General features: G+C 40.1%; 1 protein-coding gene across 9 annotated transcripts in view; it reads right to left on the reverse strand.

Moving 5' to 3' along the window:
• Positions 1–23420, reverse strand: part of LOC126412664 (uncharacterized) — a 353642-nt gene that overhangs the window by 106615 nt on the left and 223607 nt on the right. For all 9 annotated transcript variants that reach the window (XM_050082429.1, XM_050082421.1, XM_050082414.1 and 6 more), the window contains exons 3-5: positions 7055–7186; positions 4145–4211; positions 1242–1391 (exon numbers count right to left, since the gene is read on the reverse strand). In XM_050082429.1, coding sequence (XP_049938386.1) covers positions 1242–1391; positions 4145–4211; positions 7055–7186 — 349 coding nt within the window. The remainder of the gene's footprint in view (positions 1–1241; positions 1392–4144; positions 4212–7054; positions 7187–23420) is intronic.

Below are 23420 nucleotides of genomic sequence, written 5' to 3' on the forward strand. Positions count from 1 at the left end.
AGCATTAAACATCCCAGTATTGATTGACCAAATGCAACTGACTTGGAACTCCATCAAACAAACTGACATCCAACACCTGTATAACACAATGCATGCACATTTGCATGCCTGCATTCAACATTCTGGCAGTGACACTGGTTTTTAATGTACCAGCATCTCACATTTGCAATGGCTTATGTTGCACCCACATTAACTTGTGATCTTGCACTGTTAATCACTTAAATACGTTACCTAGACAAATGTATTCCTGAAATTTCATTACTCTACATTATTTATTTTTTGGTGTTGTGATTTTTTTTGACAGTCTATTTGCTGAACACCAAAACTGTTCTTAACATACGGCTATGTCTAGAATCATAATTATTCTACTAAAGAAGTAAAAAACAAGAGGAAAATAGGAACAGGGTTGATAAGGAGAAATATCCTTTTCCCATGAAATGGAAACTAATGGTATACAAAAACTGGCCTAAAATTGAGAGTAAATTTTTCTCAACATTATTTTTCAATAATTTCTTCTGAAGCACAGCATTGTTTGCCAGTGACCATGACATATAACACAAAAGAAAATTAATGAAATTACAAATGCAGCTGAAGTGATTGTAACACTCATATAATAGCAAATGAAACATAGAAAGTCACCACCAATCACCATAATGATCATCACCGTCATTATCAGCAGTTTGATATCCATTGCCGTGTGAAGGTATCCTCAAGACCTCTTCATGAATTTCAGTCTTTAGCTACATGCATCAGTCGTTGCTTCTGCACGTTTTCTTATGCCATTACCCATAGGGAAAGTGCCTGCTCAGAAAACCCTGAACGTAACTGATGAATATATTCAAAAAGATAACTCTACTATTTTTTCAAAGTTAAGATAATGATCAAATAATAGAAAATCCAGGATGGAATGTAGCAATTATTATGAAACAATTATTATGTGGAGCTTCACACACACACACACACACACACACACACACACACACACACACAGAGTTGTCTCTCTCTCTCTCTGTGTGTGTGTGTGTGTGTGTGTGTGTGTGTGTGTGTGTGTGTGTGTGTGTGTGTGTGTTTTGTGTGTTGTCTGTTTTTGACAAAGGCCTTGTTGGCTGAGTAATTTCTTATGGTAATGTTCATGTTGCATAGTTATTATTTCATTCTACAATCACATCCTTTGCTGCCCATGCTTCAAGTTCACAGAGGGCAATAGCAAGATAAATAGTTGGCTTTACACCATGACTTACTGGTATGACATTGTTGACTGGTTGGTGACGTAATCCATCCCTGTCCCTTTGTACTTGTCCTAAGGTAGATGGCTGACCCCTGTACACTCTCTGCTGTCTATCAATCTCAACTTCTTCGGCTGGGCCTACATCTTCTGCATATAGCTGGTGCTGTGAAAAATATGTGCAAGTATTTTGCAAATGCTCTATTTATAAGACTTTAAAAACAAGTACAAAAATGATAATATTTTTTTTATATCTCAGTTGGCTTACTCAAGTTTACTTTCCTCTTATCAGAAGCACAAGTTATACACATTGAAATTTTTATTGTAGGAAATGACACACGACAAACCAATAAACAAACTAAGCTTCTTTTCAGAAGTAAAAATATAACTGTTCTCAATATGAATAATCCAAAATACTTATATTTTTCCACTATTTCTGATTAGTCTAGCAGATGGCAATCAAAAGCATGTACAAATGTTACTAGTCACTAAAAACATTTAAACATCTTTCTCAAATTATCGCTGTAAAATTCACTAATAAACTGGTCAAGACTGGTAATTTCAAAGGCATATAATAGTTTTGTCTATGATATGTTTGTCAGTCAACGTATTAGTGAAATATGATGAATACATTTTCCCCCCATAGCGACACTTTGTTATATGGTGCGACAATTTATTATTTCCCATAACTAGTTTCAGCCTGAGACCATTCCTAAGTGGTAAATACAAAATGAGCATGTGTTACACGAATATTAACAATATAATGTCTGTGACACGGAAATTCATTATCACCAATGTGCATTTGCAGCTATGAAAAAACTGAAGTTGTTTACCATGTAGTGGCAGAAGATCCAAAGAGCCACTGTAATACACAAAATTCCACCTTACGCCTGATGTATATGCAGAAATGTAAACCACACTTCATGTTTTGCACCTGGTATAAACAAGGCTTTTCTAATCCATACTTCATTATGATACCATGTGTTGAATAGAGTTTTGTGTGTAATTACGTGTGTAATAAGGTGAAGCTAATACACATCACTGTGTCAACAATGAACCACAAACAATGCCAAAGAAATGACATTTAAAACTTTCCCAGCATATTGAGTATTCCATGAATGCCTGGATGTCAGCAACTTCCTGTCACCATAGTTCAGCTCAAGATCTTTAGGACATGTTCAAATGTACACTGGCAGAAGTATAGCGTTTGGCAAAACAGACTAGCTGGACTGGAGGAGACAAGTATGTTCCTGTTGCTCTGTGATACACTCCTGATAATGCATGTGGTTCAATACATAATTTCACTGCTCCTGATTAGTCTGAAAGAGAGCAATCAAAAGCTAGCACAAAAACATTTTGTTGTGCTCGTCTGCAACTCGGCATCTCCGCTATATGGTGAGTAGCAATCTGTCCTTTTCATAATACTGTCATTATTCCATCTTGGATTTTCCATTGTAAAGTACCAGAAGCATACTCATCTCCTCCAAGCTAGCACATCTGCTGTTACTGAACAGTGTATTTCTACTGGTCATTTAATGGACTATAATAGAACAAAAATTGATGCTCATACTTGAGCTTTTGGGACTACGTCATTAAGCAATCAGTGACAACACAACTGTTTGAGGACCTTTAACAATGGAAAGTTCAGGATGGAATGTAACAATATAATGAAAAGGAAAGTTGCCACTCACCATATAGTGGAGATGCTGAGTCGCAGATAGGCAAAACAAAAAGACTCATAAATGAAGCTTTCGGCCATTAAGGCCTTCATCAACAATAGACACACACACACACACACACACACACACACACACACGACTGCAGTCTCAGGCAATTGAAACCACACTGTGCGTGTGTGTCTACATCTATTGTTGACGAAGGCCTTAATGGCTGGTTGCTTTATTTGTGACAATCTTTTTGTTCTGCCTCTCTGCAACTCAGCATCTTCACTATATGGTGAGTAGCAACTTTCCTTTCATAATATTGTTTGAGGAACTCATCGGCTGAGACATTGGTCTACATCTGGTTGCTGAAAAGAATCCTGTAATTGATAATCCTTGTGCTTTGTGTAGCCAACATGCTGTTGCAATTTTGCAGAACAAAGGAAATCAATTTGACATCGATAAAGTGAATTTCTTCCATACAAGGTGCTAGGAGCAATGTACATTCTTGCAGTAGAGATGCATGCGCTCAAGTACAAGACTTAAGAATACACCATGCTTGTGCCAGTGGGGTTTTTAATACTGGAGCTAGATATACATTTGCCAGTATACACCTGAAGATGGCAGGACTGCACCAATATACTGTGGCAGAAAGTAGGTGACACATGACAGTTCTCCCAAAATTTAGTAGAACTAAGTCAAAGAAGGTTAAGTCACCCTAAAAATAAAATCATAAGAATCGAGATAAAATCAGCTTTGTCAATCAAGGCTAGAAGCAAGGTGGCTACTGGAGGTTTATTCATCATTTTCCGCAACATGCTATTCAGTAGCACTAACGTAATTTGGAGACCACTTATGGTGTTCATACAAAACATCAAAGTGAAGTAAAAACAAAGATTATTCTGGAATTGCTGAGGTCAATGCTAGTAATAATGTATCCCCCTTTCTCTGCCCACATGAGGAAAAAAGATGAAAGAAATATCCATCAAAGCAGGAAAAATATTTTCATAGATTCAAGTTCTTAACAATTTGAAAAGACTATCATAGATATGTTAAAGGAAGGGATATGGAAGCATGAGTAGTGAGATTAAATTTCATTTAAAACAGGAAAACCAAGACAATAAGTTATCTGAACATATAATGATTTTATGACACTGTTCTACACTACATAACATTGACATTAAATAAAACAAATAGAGAATTTTTAAAAAGAAAAACATATTTAATCCTATGATCAAATCTAAGATTCTTTTAATACCTTAACAATTTCTTCTTGTTGTTGGCGTTGTTGCTCCTGTTGTCCTCTAGAGATGGCAACTGGAGCCCTGCATCAAAATACAAATGTCACTTATAACAAGAATTTTGAAAGTTTTATTACTGCAAAAATATGTTTAATAACTGAGGAGCAACTACCGTAACTCTCTGAAGCAGATCCATAAAGATCATTCTCCCCTGTAGTGAAAACTGGCATATACAGCAACAGCAAGAGAAGTACTGTGAAATTTTGAGTTGCAAAAATTAGACGAATGATCCAGAGGAATGATGCAACAGTGATTTCTCAGATTACATTCAATTTCTGATGTGTACTTCAGTATCTTTTCTGTTCCAAGATTCTAATTATTTACTATCCAAGTTGACATCTATTATGTATATCCTTATCCTTCAGTATCATAATAATTGTTTTAGTCTGCATGGTATTTCAAGGAGTGCTTCTTCTGAGATTCACAAATAAAATGCACAGGAGAGCTTCTGTACAGTTTGGAAAGTAGGAGACGAGGTACTGGCAGAAGTAAAGCTGTGAGGACGGGGCGTGAGTCGTGCTTGGGTAGCTCAGATGGTAGAGCACTTGCCCGCAAAAGGCAAAGGTCCCGTTGTTCAAGTCTCGGTCTGGCACACAGTTTTAATCTGCCAGGAAATTTCATATCAGTGCACACTCTGCTGCAGAGTGAAAATCTCAGTCTGGAAACATCCCCAAGGCTGTGGCTAAGCCATGTCTCCGCAATATCCTTTCTTTCAGAAGTGCTAGTTCTGCAAGGTTCGCAGGAGAGCTTCTGTAGAGTTTGGAAAGTAGGAGACAAGGTACTGGCAGAAGTAAAGCTGTGAAGACGGGGCATGAGTCGTGCTTCGGTAGCTCAGATGGTAGAGCACTTGCCCGCGAAAGGCAAAGGTCCCGAGTTTGACTCTCGGTCCGGCACACAGTTTTAATCTGCCAGGAAGTTTCAAAGTGCAGCATTTTTAAATAATGTGTGGAGTAATTTCATTTTCATATATTATGTGGCTTGGAAGTTTCATTTTCTTCAGTCTTCACTTCTGGGCTTGTTATATCTACTTTGCAGCTTCAAGATAATTTGTCTTATCTAATTTTGGAATATATTTGATAGTGCTAGGGAAGATGATATTTGTGTAGCTTTTTTTTATAAAAGTTTACAGTGAATCTGAATACCGACAGCAACCAGAAAACAATAGAGAGATACTGCGTTCTCAAATCAACAATATTTAAAATAAAATTAAAAAACCACTATCTTGCTATTTTGCAACAAGATTGTGTTTCCTTCCCTGTTTTTATTGCCACGTTCTGCCTAGCACCTACAATGTAGTCAGTTAATATAACATTTAAAATTTCTTGCCACTAACACAGATCATTAAACAAGAACAAGAAAAGAGGTATTAAGTGGGATAATGAATGTGCAAAAAAACATATCACATTTGAAGATCCAGCTGTAGCACAGAATTATGTTTCCCACCAATTATTCAATACACATCATATGCATTACAAGTAGACATTTTAGAGTAATGCTGCAACAGTGGAAATTCCAGATTTGAACACACACACACACAAACGCGTGCATGGACACGCGCGTGCCCACACACACACACACACACACACACACACACACACACACACACACACACACACACACACACACACACACACAATTTAAATGATACAAATACAAAAGCAAAACATCAGACTCATAATTTTTACTTTCATTGCTTTTATGTACTTCTCCAGAGAGAATAATAGTGCAAGTAACAGATTTTCTTACATGAAGCTATCTTACATCTTTCCAATGAATGCATTTATTCATTCGTTGTGTTCTGTAGAATAACTTCAAGGATGTGGACTGACTGCCAATCTATTCAGCTCTATGTACTTATAGCATCCAGTATAATGGGAATGTGACTACACTTTGTGTGATTCATAAAACACATTGTACTTATGTACAGACTCTACTAGGGGCATTTGGATATGATGTACAACTTCATAGTTATACAAATATCATTAAAACTATTTACGATGTACTGATTATGAGTATAGTACACCAGGCAGATGCTAGATGACAGCTGTGAACACCGTGTATAGTGACAGGACGGCACTTATTTGTTGTTAAACAGAGAAAACTAGGGTCAAGATGGAAGGTGACTATCAAGGATAAAAATAGACTGCAAGGTTTTTGTGAAATTCATAAATGTTTAACTGTGAAGTATGGTCAAGAAGCTCCTACATAAAAGACTACTTAAAACTGGTTCACTAGTTGAAGGGAATCTGCATGCAAGTACGTGAGCACTGGTCATCTGTCACCATCACTGTCTCCATGAAACATTGAGTGTGTGTCAACAGTGGGCTGTACTATGATACCCCTATATGAGTTAAAAGCAAAATTCAGCAAAGAAGGCAGGGAAAGTAGTTGAATGAAGTGCTCCTCCAGGGCAACAATGCACAGCCCCACACCAACAATGCCATAACTGGAAAGTTGACATCACTTGGGTTCACTGTTGTGCCAAACCAGAATATTTACTCGGTCTTGCGCCACTTGATTATACTTTATTTGATAACATGATGGATGGGCTGTGAGCTAAGACCTCCAGACAAATGTCCAGAAGTAGGTGCATAGTACCCACATATAATGGTGATGCAATAATGAAGTTGCCAAGAAGGTGACAGCAGTGCACTGATGACAGTGGGGAGTAGACTGAGAGGTCCCATGTATACTGACTCATTTTCATTGATACACAAGGTTCAAAAAACTGCTACTGTAAATCATTTCTGAATGCTCATCATTTTTAAAATTAAAGTAATTAAAAAAAGAAATAAAAAACTTATCACTACAGTATCAAGCAGTAATGCACAGCAGCTGACAGCGAAAGATGCTAACAGAAGGTATACCTGGAGGGCGGCAGTGCAGATGGAGTGGTCTGTCGCGTCCGTGGGTCCGTCACTCGCACGGTACTGACAGTAGCACCCTCCCCAGCACCACAGCCGACGTTGCGCGGCCAGTCACATGTCTGCAGCTCGTGACTGTTCACGACAATACCGTATTTCAGAATGTCATAAAATAAGCAAATGATACTTACATCGTACCAAAAATAACTTGTTTATTTATTGATTGGTGGCGACTTTGTGAAATCTGATCTATTGTGAGGCACCCAACAATTATCTACAATGGGAAAAAAGGGACCAGATGATTTGCCTGGGAAAAGTATTTTTGTTTACCTTTACAATTTAAGTTTTTTTATAAAGTCGTTAATTGATTTGACTAATTTAATGTTGTCCTCCATGTTCTTCTACCTTGGATTAATAATTTCACATCTAGAAACATACTGCACCAAAAATTATACTACCTGCTTTACAAATTCTAATCTTTCCATTTCCATCAACTTTTTAACTCTATTGTTTACTCTGATACCAAGCTAATTATTAGTGAATACTGTGCACACTCTTTGACATCAATTTGCTTTTGTTTGATCCAATTTCCTTCTATCCTGCTATTAACTATCCAAACATATTTAATAGAAAATACACGTAGAAATAAATGCTAAAAGAATTTCATCAGCCCACACACCCTTCCATCAGAGTGTAGCAGCTAGTGCAGTGAATAAACATATAGGTGCACTATTCTTACAGCCAGATCCTTTTAGAGGATCAATACTACAGAAAATTAATATAATTTTCATTATAAGAAAAAGGAAATCGAATACTAACCAAATATAGTATGTTAACTGGGCTCACTATAAAAATATGTTTCAAAAGTTATGAATCCCCATGTGTAAGTACACCCAAAAACCCACATTCTATATTTCTCTCCTTGATCATCAAACGTGAACTGAACAGAAGTTGTAGAAAAAACATATTTTCCATGTGGAAATGAAATTATTTAAAATTCACTTAATTCCTTTTTACACTGCTTTTTGACACATAATTTATGAAAGGCGTTCCAGTTGAAAAGAAATGAGAACAGATTACCGCCAAATCTGCACACTCCAAGCACAATTTTATGAACAAAGAGTACAATGCAATGTTGACAAGTGAAATGGTCTATTTCAAACTTGGTACATGGTCGCTTTGCATGTCCAGAATAGGTCACAACCTTTATTAGCCTTTCAGTATGCTTTCCATGCCGTTGAGTTTGTCAGTGAAAGTTTTAGATTTATATAAATACATTCACACAAAAATACATACTTTAACAAGTACTTATCATTACATATAAATATATCTAAAAACAAAGAAGATGTGACTTACCAAATGAAAGCACTGGCAGGTCGATAGACACACAAACAAACACAAACATACACACAAAAATCTAGCAGATGTCCATCTCTGCCCAAACTCTTTGCCTTTACAAATGTCTACCTGTCCTTTTTTCCCCCTAAGGTAAGTCTTTCCACTCCCGGAATTGGAATGACTCCTTACCCTCTCCCTTAAAACCCACATCCTTTCGTCTTTCCCTCTCCTTCCCTCTTTCCTGATGAAGCAACCGTTGGTTGCGAAAGCTAGAATTTTGTGTGTATGTTTGTGCTTTCGTTTGGTAAGTCACATCTTCTTTGTTTTTAGATATATTTTTCCCACGTGGAATGCTTCCCTCTATTATATTCAATGCTCTATTATTTTTGACATGATTGGCACATTTGATATAGACTTGTAATTATCTAGTAGATGTGTGTCTCTGTCTCCCTTTCTGTATTGCAAATGTAACTATAATTTTAAGGCATTCCAGTAAACCAGCATCATCAAGATTTCCACTGCAAAGATGTTTTTTACTACTAGAGGTACAGTATTTACTTATGTATTATGTATTTGCTTATTTTTAAGTCGGGAAGATATCTCCTTGGGGAAAATTGTGCCCTACTGGATAAAGTGAAGAAGATATTGCAAAACAAGGATTAAAGTTACATGTGAGTATTCACTTTTAATTACATATTGAACTACAATGTTGTTGGCCTCTAGTTATATTCTTAGTAAATGTCAATAAATGCTCAATTTTTCCAGAAGAATATCCAAGAAAAAGCAAAATAAATCAATGTTACACTTATGTGAGATGCATGAGTTCAGCTAATGGCAACTGAAGATAAAATTTCTGTTTATAATTCAGAAACACAGGACATTGTGAATGTCTGAAAGGCTTCTTACCAAATTGACTTATACTTAAGACCACAATGGAGACATGAAGCCTAACACATATATACCCAAACAATGACTGTCACTAAATATAGTTCTGCCAATCTTGTAGAATATACTCCTGCCAATCTTGTACTTCACTTCCATCTTTATTTATTTATAAACCAGCTTGTGATGCACCTCCATATGGAACAGATCCAAGTAGGTCCTACATATTTAGTTTGTGGATAAATAACAGGAGGAGTGTGACAAATGCTCATGAAAGGTGCAAAATTGCCAGCAGCCACTGCACCATGTCAATCTGTTTGTTTCATTTCAAAGCAGGCTTATTTATCAAAAATGTAAGAAGATGCATGAGTGAGGAAGCAAACAATGCCCAGTAAGTGCACAAGGAGAGGATCAGAGTGGGAGAAACATCTTTACCTCAGGAGTGACTCCAAATCTGAGCCAGAGGAGTGGCAATTCATAATTGGGTTTTGTGATTTAATAGTTTTGAGATTTCATGGCAAAAAGTTTCGGATGCAGTTGCTTGTAATCAGTCTCCATTACATGCGCCACCTTTCTTCAGATTGATTCTAAATTGATAAGTCTGACCATGTGGTGGTGCAGAATGCAAGTTTGGTTTGTGAAGTTTCTTTCCAGGAGGAGGGGATGCAGTGGTGTTGATGCAGCTGCCCTATCAGCAGTGCATGCAGTACTCGTATGAAGTAACGAAACTTGACATTTTCACATTTAATAATGTCATTAGATGTTACAAATTATTTATCAGGAGCAGCTTCAATGATGTTGTTAATTGCTTTCCACAGTTCACTCAGTGTTCTAACACAGTTTCTCCCAGGAAGTATAGCTATCACATGATCAAACATTTTGTGCAATCAAGCTCAACATCACAACATGAGATTCACAGTCTACTATAACAGGTATTGTTACAAAAAGTTAACTGTAAGTTGGGTGACTGCCAGAGGGGGTAACAGGGAGCAAAGCAAGCAAGGCCAGTCCCCACATAGAGTGCAGAGTGTAATGGAACTTGTAAATGACCCTATTTTCACCACAACTGGAATACACAATACACACAAATAATCAGAGTTCCTGCTACACACAAATACTCAGAGTACTCGATACACGGGGACGACCAAACTACCAAGTACACAAAAGTACCTCAGAAATTGTATAAACTTTGGTTTTCTTTGGTATGATTAAATAAATTATTGAAAATTATTTCACTGAGGCACAAACTTACTACAACACATAATAACAAAATACATAAAAATGTGAAAAGTTCTGTTCTCTTCAACTACGAGAGAAAGATTTGAATTGATTCAAATCTGTCATTATTACAACTTAAATAAATATTAACTCCAATTTGAATAGCTTCTGCAGTGTAAATGTCATAAAATATTACTGACTTATAAATTTTATTTGTCAATGTAATCAATCGATATGTACTTGTAGCACCTTCGAACTGCAATGCAACATGAGCATCACTAGTCACATTGTATCCGAGTTAGTTTTCACGCACATTTCTCTCGATCAGAAGTCTGAACTCTGTTCTGGTCTGTAGTAAGAAGTATCACATTCTTGTTTTACTTGTGAATTATGATTGGAAATATACAGGTGGGACTTTTAATCCAAATACACTCCTGGAAATGGAAAAAAGAACACATTGACACCGGTGTGTCAGACCCACCATACTTGCTCCGGACACTGCGAGAGGGCTGTACAAGCAATGATCACACGCACGGCACAGCGGACACACCAGGAACCGCGGTGTTGGCCGTCGAATGGCGCTAGCTGCGCAGCATTTGTGCACCGCCGCCGTCAGTGTCAGCCAGTTTGCCGTGGCATACGGAGCTCCATCGCAGTCTTTAACACTGGTAGCATGCCGCGACAGCGTGGATGTGAATCGTATGTGCAGTTGACGGACTTTGAGCGAGGGCGTATAGTGGGCATGCGGCAGGCCGGGTGGACGTACCGCCGAATTGCTCAACACGTGGGGCGTGAGGTCTCCACAGTACATCGATGTTGTCGCCAGTGGTCGGTGGAAGGTGCACGTGCCCGTCGACCTGGGACCGGATCGCAGCGACGCACGGATGCACGCCAAGACCGTAGGATCCAACGCAGTGCCGTAGGGGACCGCACCGCCACTTCCCAGCAAATTAGGGACACTGTTGCTCCTGGGGTATCGGCGAGGACCATTCGCAACCGTCTCCATGAAGCTGGGCTACGGTCCCGCACACCGTTAGGCCGTCTTCCGCTCACGCCCCAACATCGTGCAGCCCGCCTCCAGTGGTGTCGCGACAGGCGTGAATGGAGGGACGAATGGAGACGTGTCGTCTTCAGCGATGAGAGTCGCTTCTGCCTTGGTGCCAATTATGGTCGTATGCGTGTTTGGCGCCGTGCAGGTGAGCGCCACAATCAGGACTGCATACGACCGAGCCACACAGGGCCAACACCCGGCATCATGGTGTGGGGAGCGACCTCCTACACTGGCCGTACACCACTGGTGATCATCGAGGGGACACTGAATAGTGCATGGTACATCCAAACCGTCATCGAACCCATCGTTCTACCATTCCTAGACCGGCAAGGGAACTTGCTGTTCCAACAGGACAATGCACGTCCGCATGTATCCCGTGCCACCCAACGTGCTCTAGAAGGTGTACGTCAAATACCCTGGCCAGCAAGATCTCCGGATCTGTCCCCCATTGAGCATGTTTGGGACTGGATGAGGCATGGTCTCACGCGGTCTGCACGTCCAGCACGAACGCTGGTCCAACTGAGGTGCCAGGTGGAAATGGCATGGCAAGTCGTTCCACAGGACTACATCCAGCATCTCTACGATCGTCTCCATGGGAGAATAGCAGCCTGCATTGCTGCGAAAGGTGGATATACACTGTACTAGTGCCGACATTGTGCATGCTCTGTTGCCTGTGTCTATGTGCCTGTGGTTCTGTCAGTGTGATCATGTGATGTATCTGACCCCGGGAATGTGTCAATAAAGTTTCCCCTTCCTGGGACAATGAATTCACGGTGTTCTTATTTCAATTTCCAGGAGTGTATTAACATTCAGCACAGGAGGTAAACCTGTTTATCCTACTACAACCAACCATAAGGAATTATATCTCTTAAGCCATCGAGCCTACTTGAAGAAGAAACTACTATGTAATATGACATAAAAGTTAAGTTGATATTAACAGACTCAAGAGTTATTATCCCACTGCTACTTAAACACTAATGTTCCCCCATTTGTGCTCCAGAGGCAGTGTTGACTGAAACCATGAATGGATACTACCATCCAAAGCCAACCACTTCACACATTGAAGAGCCAAAGAAACTGGTACGCCTGCCTAATATCTTGTAGTGCCCCCGCGAATGCGCAGAAGTGCCGCAACACGACCTGGCATGGACTCGACTAATGTCTGAAGTAGTGCTGGAGGGAATTGACACCATGAGCCCTGCAGGGCTATCCATAAATCCGTAAGAGTACAAGGGGGGTTGAGATCTCTTCTCAATAGTACGTTGTAAGGCATCCCAGATATGCTCAATAATGCTCAATGCTGGGGAGTTTGGTGGACAGCAGAAATGTTTAAACTCAGAAGATTGTTCCTGGAGCCACTCTGTGAGGCCGTGTGGGGTGTCGTATTGTTCTGCTGGAACTGCCCAAGTCCGTCGGAATGCAAAATGGGCAGGAATGGATGCAGGTGATCAGACAGGATGCTTATGTGCATGTCACTAGTCAGAGACGTATCTAGACTTATCAAGGGTTCCATATCACTCCAACTGCACGCGCCCCACACCATTACAGAGTTTCCACCAGCTTGAACAGTCCCCTGCTGACATGCAAGGTAAATGGATTCACGAGGTTTTCTCCACAGCCATGCACACCCATCAGCTCGATACAAAATGAAACGACACTCGTCCAACCAGGCAACATGTACCCAGTCATCAACAGTGCAATGTCGGTGCTGACGGGCCCAGGCAAGGCGTAAAGCTTTGTGTCGCCGATTCTTTTCAGTCGTCGCTGGTCTCATTCTTGCAGGACCTTTTTCCTGCCACAGCGATGTCGGAGATTTGATGTTTTACCGTATTTCTGATATTCACAGTACACTCGTGAAATGGTCGTAAGGGAAGCCGACCGCAGCATCATATTCTGCCCGTTTACACATCTCTGTATTTGAATACGCATGCCTATACCAGTTTCTTTGGCGTTTCAGTGTATCTGGGGAGCCAATCGGCCAGGCCAGATTATTATCAACAAGGGTATCAACTAGAGTTGTGGCGATTCGTGAATGAGTCGTTCATTTGAACGACTCTAAATAAAGAATCGTAAGAATCGAATCGTGATACGGACGAATCGTCGTTCAAAAGAATCGTAAGAGCGATTGCGTGTTTCCGAGTCGTGACGATTCCAAGTTCCAACGATTCATCGATTCTTAGTACGCTATGCTTCGAAGGCAACTTCCGAATCATGCCGAGTCGTGCCGAATGATTACGACCGCCAGATGGCAGTCAAGTGGAGGATGCGTGTGAACAAAGGAAGCTCGGAACGAACAAACGAATTTCGTGGGCCGTAATATTACTGTGAAAACCAAGCTCAACCTGACACTAGGCGGTGGCTGAGGGGAACGAGCGTAAAGGCATTTCCCATTTACGTCAGCTTACTTTGCGCGAGTAATACACGAACTAGTGATGACAGGAGCGATATACAGCGAGTACACAGCTCCCAATACACACGATTAAAATCAAGAAATCCAAGTATGATGAATAAATACGTACCTCTTATATGTTCCAGATGCAATGCAAAACACACACACCTTCTTTACACACGAGCAATAGCACTTGGATTATGTGTTATATTTCACGTATCTCGAAAACGGCCCTAACGATTTGAATGAAATTTTGTATTTAGACTTGTTTTTGCTTTATGAGTTCACCTACATAGTTCCATTCTTCCGTAAAAAGTCAATTTTACAGTATATATATCCTACATAGTTCCATTCGTAAAAACCCAATTTTACATTATAAAAAAGCTATTTCACATGTTTTTATAACGCCATCTCGTAAAACTTTGTTATTACGTATTGAATGTAGTTAAGGTTTTAGTTTTTATCATTATCTGTATATAGGTGTCTTTCCTTACAGCACGCGATTTTACACAAAAGAATTTTTTTTAATAAAAACGCGAATTTCGTGTTTCTTGGGAATGGATTTAACAGTTTTGATAGAAATTTATATTTAGATAAAGATTTTGATTTTTAAATTTACCTATATTGGTGTGTGTCCTGAAAAAACTCGATTTTACACAATAAGTATTTTATATTACAATTTCGTAAATCCTTGTTACTATTGGATGTTACAGTAGAGGTGTATCAAAATTTTGTGAGATGGCGGTATAACGTTATCCGAATACGAACACGTTGGACTTACTGTACATCCAATAGTAACAATCATCCTAGATATGTTTTAGGTTAGACATGGTTTCCTCTGATCGCTGGTATCTCGGAAATGAAAATTTATATTTATTTAACTGTTTGCTTTCAACTTTATTTGAATAGGATGATGTGAGCCAAACCACGTCTGCCTCACTGCTAGATTTTGTTACTATAAAATAGACGTCTGTAGTTAGATACGTTCAAGCCACACAACCAGACTGGCATACCACGTAATTTTGCACTACCTTTCGCACAAATCGACTCCTCTTTCCTGGCATACTGAAATAAAACAATAGATGCAATCAAATGAAACGTGACCTTTCATCAATTAAGGTATTACACGTATAAATCGAGAATCACACTTGTAACGTCGTATGCATGTTTACTCATAAATAAACTATTTCTGGCATATCTTATCTTGACACAGTTCGATTGTAACCCCATTGCCAATTTGACATGTCCTGCCATCTGTGAGTAAGATGTAGAACTTTTTGCATTCCGTAAGAATCGTGCCATAGCAGACTACGATGAATCTTGAAAGAATCGTGAACGAATCGTAGGAATCGATTCGTAATGTGAGATTGAATCGTAGGAATCGAATCGGGAAAAAGAATCGTGTTGCCCAACTCTAGTATCAACACTCTCTCATAAAAAAAAAAAAAAAAAAACATGTCTAGTGTGGCTGCCATCTGGTGGTAGAACAAGTGCAACTAGAGTTGGGCAACACGATTCTTTTTCTCGATTCGATTCCTACGATTCAATCTCACATTGCGAATCGATTACTACGAGTCGTTCACGATTCATTCTAGTCTTCGATGGCACGATGCTTACGGAATGCAAAAAGTTCTACATCTTACTCACAGATGGCAGGACATGTCTAAAATTGTCAATGGGGTTAGAATCAAACTGTGTCATGATAAGATATGCCACAAATAGTTTATTTATGAGTAAACATGCAAATGACGTTGCAAGTGTGATTCTCGATTTATACGTGTAATGCCTGAATTGTTGAAAGGTCACGTTTGATTTGATTGCATCTATTGTTTTATTTCAGCATGCCAGAAAAGAGGAGTCGATTTGTGCGGAAGGTGGTGCAGAATTACGTGGTATGCCAGTTTGGTTGTGTGGCTTGAACGTATTTAACTACAGGCATCTGTTTTATAGTAACAAAATCTAGCAGTGAGGCAGACATGGTTTGCCTCATATGATCCTAGGTTTTCCTGTGCTAAATGTCTTTCCAAGTCCACATCACCCTTGTAATTCATAACGCAGCTGACAGCCCTCCCACACAGCAAATTTAGCTTAACTTTCATTTCTTCTAAATACAAAGCATAGGTATTTTGCTTTTAATTTGTCTGAGAACTTGCCGCTGTCACTGCTATTTACGTAAGAAGATGACATACTTCTCAACAATAGGATTCAATCGTATACCGCTACATTACTTCACTAACATTTAATATGAATCTGAACTCGAATTTTAAAGACGATATTACACGGCGATCCGTCAAGAAAGGTATTGGTTAGAGAGCCTACATTCGCTCTGTAATATTGGTCTAGTGCGACAGCCATTTAGTGGCGGCACTGGTTGAACTAACAGAATTAGCAAATTAGCAGTGAAGTAATTTCGCTGTATACGAATGTATCCCACACTTTAGAAGTATGTCATCTTCTCACATAAACAGTAGTGGCAGAAGCTAGTTCTCAGACAAATTAAAAGCAAAATACCTATGCTTTGTATTTCGACGAAACAAAAGTTAAGCTACATTTGCAGTGTGCGAGGGCTGACAGTTGCTTTATTGTGAAATATAAGGTGCTGTGGAATTGGAAAGAGCACAGAAAAACGTAGGATGATATGAATCCGCCCATGTGCACTATATAGGGATAGTAAATGGGAAATGCCTTTACGCTCGTTCCCGTCAGCCACCGCCAAATGTCAGCTTGGTTTTCACGAGTAATATTACGGCCCACGAACTTCGTTTGTTCGTTCCGAGCTTCCTTTGTTCACACGCATCCTCCACTTGACTGCCACCTGGCGGTCGTAATCATTCGGCACGATTCGGCATGATTCGGTAGTTGCCATCGAAGCATAGCGTACTAAGAATTGATGAATCGTTGGAACTTGGAATCGTCACGACTCGGAAACACGCAATCGTTCTTACGATTCTTTTGAACGACGATTCATCCGTATCACGATTCGATTCTTACGACTCTTTATTTAGAGTCGTTCAAATGAACGACTCATTCACGAATCACCACAACTCTTAAGACACATTATCGGCATGCAGAAGTAGACAGCAGTTCTAAACGGCTCTGTAAAAATTCCAATTTGTTTGTCATATTTGTTCTTTGCATTTGAAATATTTGTCAAACAACCAGGCAGATGTATCAATCAAGATCGTCAAATTTAACATCATTTCTGAAGCAGCTGTCACGCTGTGCATACCATGGCACGAAGTATTTTGACATAAGTGCGAATGACTACCAATGCAGCAAAGCATTTCTTGCTTTGGCTTTAGCACTGTTTATAAAAAAATAAAAAGTAAACAAGACACTGATTCATGAAACAGTTGAAACCGAGAGATTATTATACCCAAATTTGTTAAAGAAAAAATTACACTCAGAACCTGACGATTATGTCAAATTTCTCTGAGTCGAGAGTCAGACTTACAGTAACCTGTTAAAATTATTTCGCACTCATGTTGAAAAGAAGACACAGTTCCTTGACATTGTATCCCTGTTCCTCAGCGATTATCGATAAAGCGGCCCTTACACGTTCAATAATATTGTGAAACTATCAATATATTGACCGCCTGAGGGCGCCTATTGACGTATTTTCAATACTAGAAGTACTGAAGAGCAGTACTAATGGACCTCAAATTATTCTCAGTATTATCAATACATACTGAACGTGTGAGGTCAAGCATAGATGGGTTGATAATATTCTCCATTCAGATGTTGACAGAGATTCAGGAACCAGCTACATGGCGTTAGTGTGCACTGCTAATTCTTCAATATACCGCCGTGTTCTCAGATTTAGTTTTTAAGCAGTCTTTTTATCTACAAATATTTTAATAAGCCTGTGCAAGGATAATCATTGTGTATACTGCTTTAGGATGATTAACGAAGGATTCCCTACGACACTGCTTATTTCATTAATTTGAAAATATAGTATGGATTGGAGTATTACATGGCAATTTGGAAAAAACGCTTCCAGTTAGAAAAATACGTCATACATCTGCAATGGCTAGTAAGAGATCTGCGAAATATACGTAAATTTCACCAAATTATAGCAAAGCATAAAAAACTTTTACGTTAATTGCATGAACAGGTCCTTGCCAGGTAGATATAATTGCTTCACAGGTTTCCACAGAATTTTACGAACTGCGCTAGCCGATATTACAGAACTAAACTTCGGGCACTAGAATGACCTGCCTGTCGTCAGAAATCTCTTAAGTTACTCCCAATCTCTGGTCGACTGCGATTGCCTCTCTTAAGTAGTTTGCTTCTCTATTCTATCTTGTATCAACGCTAATACTTGACGTACGATGCAGGGCTCATCGGTAAACAATTTATGAAATCTTTCGTGTCCATGGTTCTGACTTCAGTCATTAAATTAACATGTGAGCAGTCGCTTCTTTTTTTCCAAGTATTCTGACTCATTTCGTCTTTTTCGTTGTTTTCTGTTGTCTCAAAGCTATAACTAATATAACCGCAACACAAGCTTTCTTTTGTATGTTCGACATCTTACCATTGTAATATCTCATTGTCAACTGACAATTTTTGTCAATGTTATTGATAGCGTGAGGTTGCTTCAATATATTGAAGGGTTGACAAACTAGAATTGTCAATAAATACTATATGTGTGCAGGCCCTTTATCTTTGGGATATCTAGCAACGGAGAACGTGTGAAGCAAAGAATGAGGTATTAAAAGACTATATTAATTAGTTGCACTATGTGTCTGTGGTTGCACTCCGGGCGTGCATAGACTTTTGATTTTCTTCTGTACGTCTCGCTGTGTAATATTTGGATGGGAAAGTTGCAAGACTTCTACCATTTCGGTAACGGACTGTGATCTTTGTTTCTGTCGCTGTAATCCTTTGATTTCAATATACACAGGTCGGCCGAAGTGGCCGAGCGGATCTAGGTGCTACAGTCTGGAACTGCGCGACCGCTACGGTCGTAGGTTCGAATCCTGCCTCGGGCATGGATGTGTGTGATGTCCTTAGGTTAGTTAGGTTTAAGTAGTTCTAAGTTCTAGGGGACTGATGACCTCAGAAGTTAGTGCTCGGAGCCATTTGAACCATTTCAATATACACAAATGCGGAAACCGATGATACAAGAGATAAACAACAACAAAAATAAACACCAGTATTCGCACGGTCTCTCATATTCAAAGTCGGGCAAGCAACTGATCTTTTTTGAAAAACACAAGTGTACACTGTCAAACTTGTTTTTCACATAGGCGGTCAATCAAAGTTTCTCTCAAACACTTCAGTTACACTGTACGTTTCATAAACACGCCAAACAAAGCAGCTCACACTCAAATGATTTGCCAAACACGATATGTTTGACAAATTGTTTGAACGTTCGAAGGATCCATACATGGTCAAACTTGTTTGTAAGATTTGCTCTTTCCTATCCACGGGCGTGTCAAACGAACCTATACATTTAAAATGGACACAAACAATCTCGACCGCAAACGGTTTGACGGTAACCAGTTTCGGTCAGTTTTTGACCACCCTCAGACCATCACACCATGATGGTAGGTGGTGGCAGATTGTAGCGGGTGTTGTAGCTCCATCCACTGCCAGTGACAGCCACTGCCATCTGAGGATGGCCAAAAATTGATTGAAACCGGTTACCATCAAAATAGATGTTTTCGTCGTCGAGACTGTTTGCGCCCATTCTTAAAGTGCTTCTTGCCAGACCACTGCGCTCCACGAGATATGTTCTCAAAGATTACTCAAAAATGAAAATGTGCCAACAATTTTATCAATTTAACTTCTGAAAAAGATGCAGTTAGTGTTGTGAAGTATTTACACACTTAATTGGGATGGTTCAAATGGCTCTGAGCACTATGGGACTTAACATCTGAGGTCATCAGGGACTTAACATCTGAGGTCATCAGTCCCCTAGACTTGGAACTACTTAAACCTAACTAACCTAAGGACATCACACACCCATGCCTCAGGCAGGATTCGAACCTGCGACCGTAGCGATCGCGCGGTTCCAGACTGTAGCGCCTAGAACCGCTCGGCCACCACAGCCAGCTGGTATCCATCACTCGAACATAATACGGCTGTATTTTTTCTGGCCAGCCAATTGTTTTTCATTACAAATGAACAACTTTTGTTTCTGAACTACAACTTTTTGACACGTACGAAGATTTTATGGCCCTAAACACAAAATTCCACCTCTTCAAGCTGGCAACACTGATAACAATAATGGTTTAAAGGAACAGGTAGATTTAAGATACTTGGGGATAAGCTGCAGAAATGGTATACTGGGGATTTTTCTTATCTACTATGGGGGGATTTGGAAATCTCAATCTGGAAATGCTGGGTTCTGTGGATGTATACCTTAAGGCATTCGTAAACGATTACACTTGTTTGTCAAATTCGCTCTTATCCAGCCACAAATTTGTCAAACAAGCCTGTACATATACCGTACCATAAAGTTTGTCAAACGAACCTCATATTTAAACCAGATGCTGTTTGTGCATGCTGTGTCTTGAGAATTGTGGGAATGGCCACAAATTCAAATAAAACATTTCTAGCATTGACTTTGGCACCGTGTTTAAAGAAGAAGAAGTAGAAGAAGAAGAAGAAGAAGAAGAAGAAAGAAACAGGATAGTGGCGCGGGAAATGAATGAAAATGAGAGAGAAATATACACATGAAAATCTGCTCAAGGAAATGTTACATACAGAAACTGACAATGAAACTTTTAATAACTGGTTAGAGTTATTTCGCCCTCACTCTGAGAAAGAAGACACAAGTATGCGAATATTTATTCTCTTTTGCTTGATCCTCAAAAGACAGTTTATTAAAATACTACAACGTGGAAACATATCTATCTGCAAATGGAACAGGAAGGGAAACGACTAGTAGTGGTACAAGTTACCCTCTGCCACGCACCGTACGGTGTCTTGCAGATAGAGTTGTCGTCCGTCTCGTTATATCGGAACTATCACCGTTAAAGACCGTCGCCGATGCAAGCACCTTCTAGATCTAGCGCCATCATTCGACAAAATACCAGACTTCTCCAGTAGTACGAGGCTGGAACTACATTATGTGATCAAAAGTATCCGAACACCCCAAAAACATATGTTTTTTTATATTAGGTGCATTGTGCTGCCACCTACTGCCAGGTACTCCATATCAGCGTCCTCAGTACTCATTAGACTTCTTGAGAGAGCAGAAGGGGGCGCTTCGCGGAACACACTGACTTCGAACGTGGGCAAGTGGTTGGGTGTCACTTGTGTCATACGTCTGTACGCGAGATTTCCACACTCCTAAACATCCCTAGGTCCACTGTTTTCGATGCGTTAGTTAAGAGAAAACATGAAGGGACACATACAGCGCAAAAGCGTACAGGCCGACCTCGTCTGTTGACTGACAGGGACCGCCGACAGTTGAAGAGGATCGTAATGTGTAACAGGCAGACATCTATCCAGACCATCACAAGGAATTCCAAACTGCAGCAGGATCCACTGCAAGTACTATGACAGTTAGGCGGAAGGTGAGAAAACTATGATTTCACTGTCGAGCGGTTGCTCGTTTAAGCCACACATCACGCCGGTAAGGCCTTGCTTGGTGTAAGGAGCGTTAACATTGGACAACAGAACAGTGGAAAACGTTGTGTGCAGTGACGAATCACGGTACACAATGTGACGATCCGATGGCAGGGTGTGGGTATGGCGAATGCGCGGTGAACGTCATATGCCAGCGTGTGTATTGCCAAGAGTAAAATTCTGAGGCGATGGCCTTGTGGTGTGGTCGTATTTTTCATGGAGAGGGCTTGCACCCCTTGTTGTTTTGCGTGGCACTATCACAGGACAAGTCTACGTTGATGTTTTAACCACCTTCTTGCTTCCCACTGCTGAAGAGCAATGCAGGGATGGCGACTGCATCTTTTAACACGATCGAGCACCTGTTCATAATTCACAGCCTGTGGCGGAGTGGTCACACGACAATAACATCCCTGTAATGGACTGGCCTGCATAGAGTCCTATAGCACACCTTTGAGATGTTTTGGAACGCCGACTTTGTGCCAGGCCTCACCGACCGACATCGATGCCGCTCCTCAGTGCAGCACTCTGTGAAGAATGGGCTGCCATCCGCCAAGAAACCGTCCAGCAACTGATTGTACGTATGCCTGCGAGAGTGGAAGCTGTCATCAAGGCTAAGGGTGGGCCAACACCATATTGAATTTCGGCATTACCGATAGAGGACGCAACGAACTTGTAAGTCATTTTCAGCCACGTGTCCGGATACTTTTGATCACGTAGTGTATTTAAGCAGAGCCACGCGGAAGAATGGGGCAGTTTCCATTTGAATAGCGATCTGATAAGACGAGTCTTTCGAAACGTAATACAATCAACGACAGCAAGTTGGTAATGTTTGAAGTGTTTACTGCGGATATACACGGCATGAAGTGTACAGCGACGTGCACTTCGATGACTAAACGTGTTAGCCGGCCAGGGTGGCCGAGCGGTTCTAGGCGCTACAGTCTGGAACCTCGCGACCGCTACGGTCGCAGGTTCGAATCCTGCCTCGGGCATGGATGTGTGTGATGTCATTAGGTTAGTTACGTTTAAGTAGTTCTTAGTTCTAGGGACTGATGACCTCAGAAGTTAAGTCCCACAGTGCTCAGAGCCATTATTGACTAAACGTGTTATTGTCGACTGTTTACCCTCTAATAAACTTATATTATCATAGTTTACGAAAATGCCTTAGGATGGAAAGAGAAAATGCCAACTTCCGGAAGGCTGCTCAAAAGAGTGGTCTTCTGTCAAGAAAGGACGTACGGATCAAGAAGCATTGTGTAATATTTGTAGCTGTTTCGTCTCAGTAACTCACGGAGGTAAGGCAGATGTGAGGCATCACATCTCTACGAAGAATCATACAAACAGATTAGAGATAGCATCGACACCAAGAACTATTTCTACATTCATGATTACCAAAGCTACAGAGATTGTTAAAAATATTTTAGCACTACACTCCGTTTCATTTTACGGCATAGGCACCGATGCATCGAACTACAAAGCTGAAAATGTGTTTCCTTTAGTTGTTCAGTACTTCACTGAAACGGTCGGAACGCAACAGAAGCTGTTGAATTTTGATTCGCTGAATAAGGAAACATCGGAGACAATTGCAAAGTTTTGTCTAGACACTTTAAGACTACTCCATTAGATAAATTAATTGCTTTTTGTGGAGACAATACCAACTTCGGAGGTCTTCACCGTTGCGGTCAGCGGAACATATTTCACCAAATTAAGGAACTAGGAAAAAATGCAGAATGAATTGATGTCCTGCCCATATTCTCCACATTACTGTATCAAGCGCTGATGGAGTTTTAACTGTCGACATTGAAATGATCGTCATAAAATATTTAATTATTCTTCAACATATACGAAAGGGCAGAGATGCTGAAAAAGTTCTACTTATACGTTGATGTCAGTCACCAGATACTTCTGCCTCACTT

The sequence above is a fragment of the Schistocerca serialis genome, chromosome 1, assembly GCF_023864345.2.
Source record: "Schistocerca serialis cubense isolate TAMUIC-IGC-003099 chromosome 1, iqSchSeri2.2, whole genome shotgun sequence".
NCBI classification, from domain to species: domain Eukaryota; kingdom Metazoa; phylum Arthropoda; class Insecta; order Orthoptera; family Acrididae; genus Schistocerca; species Schistocerca serialis.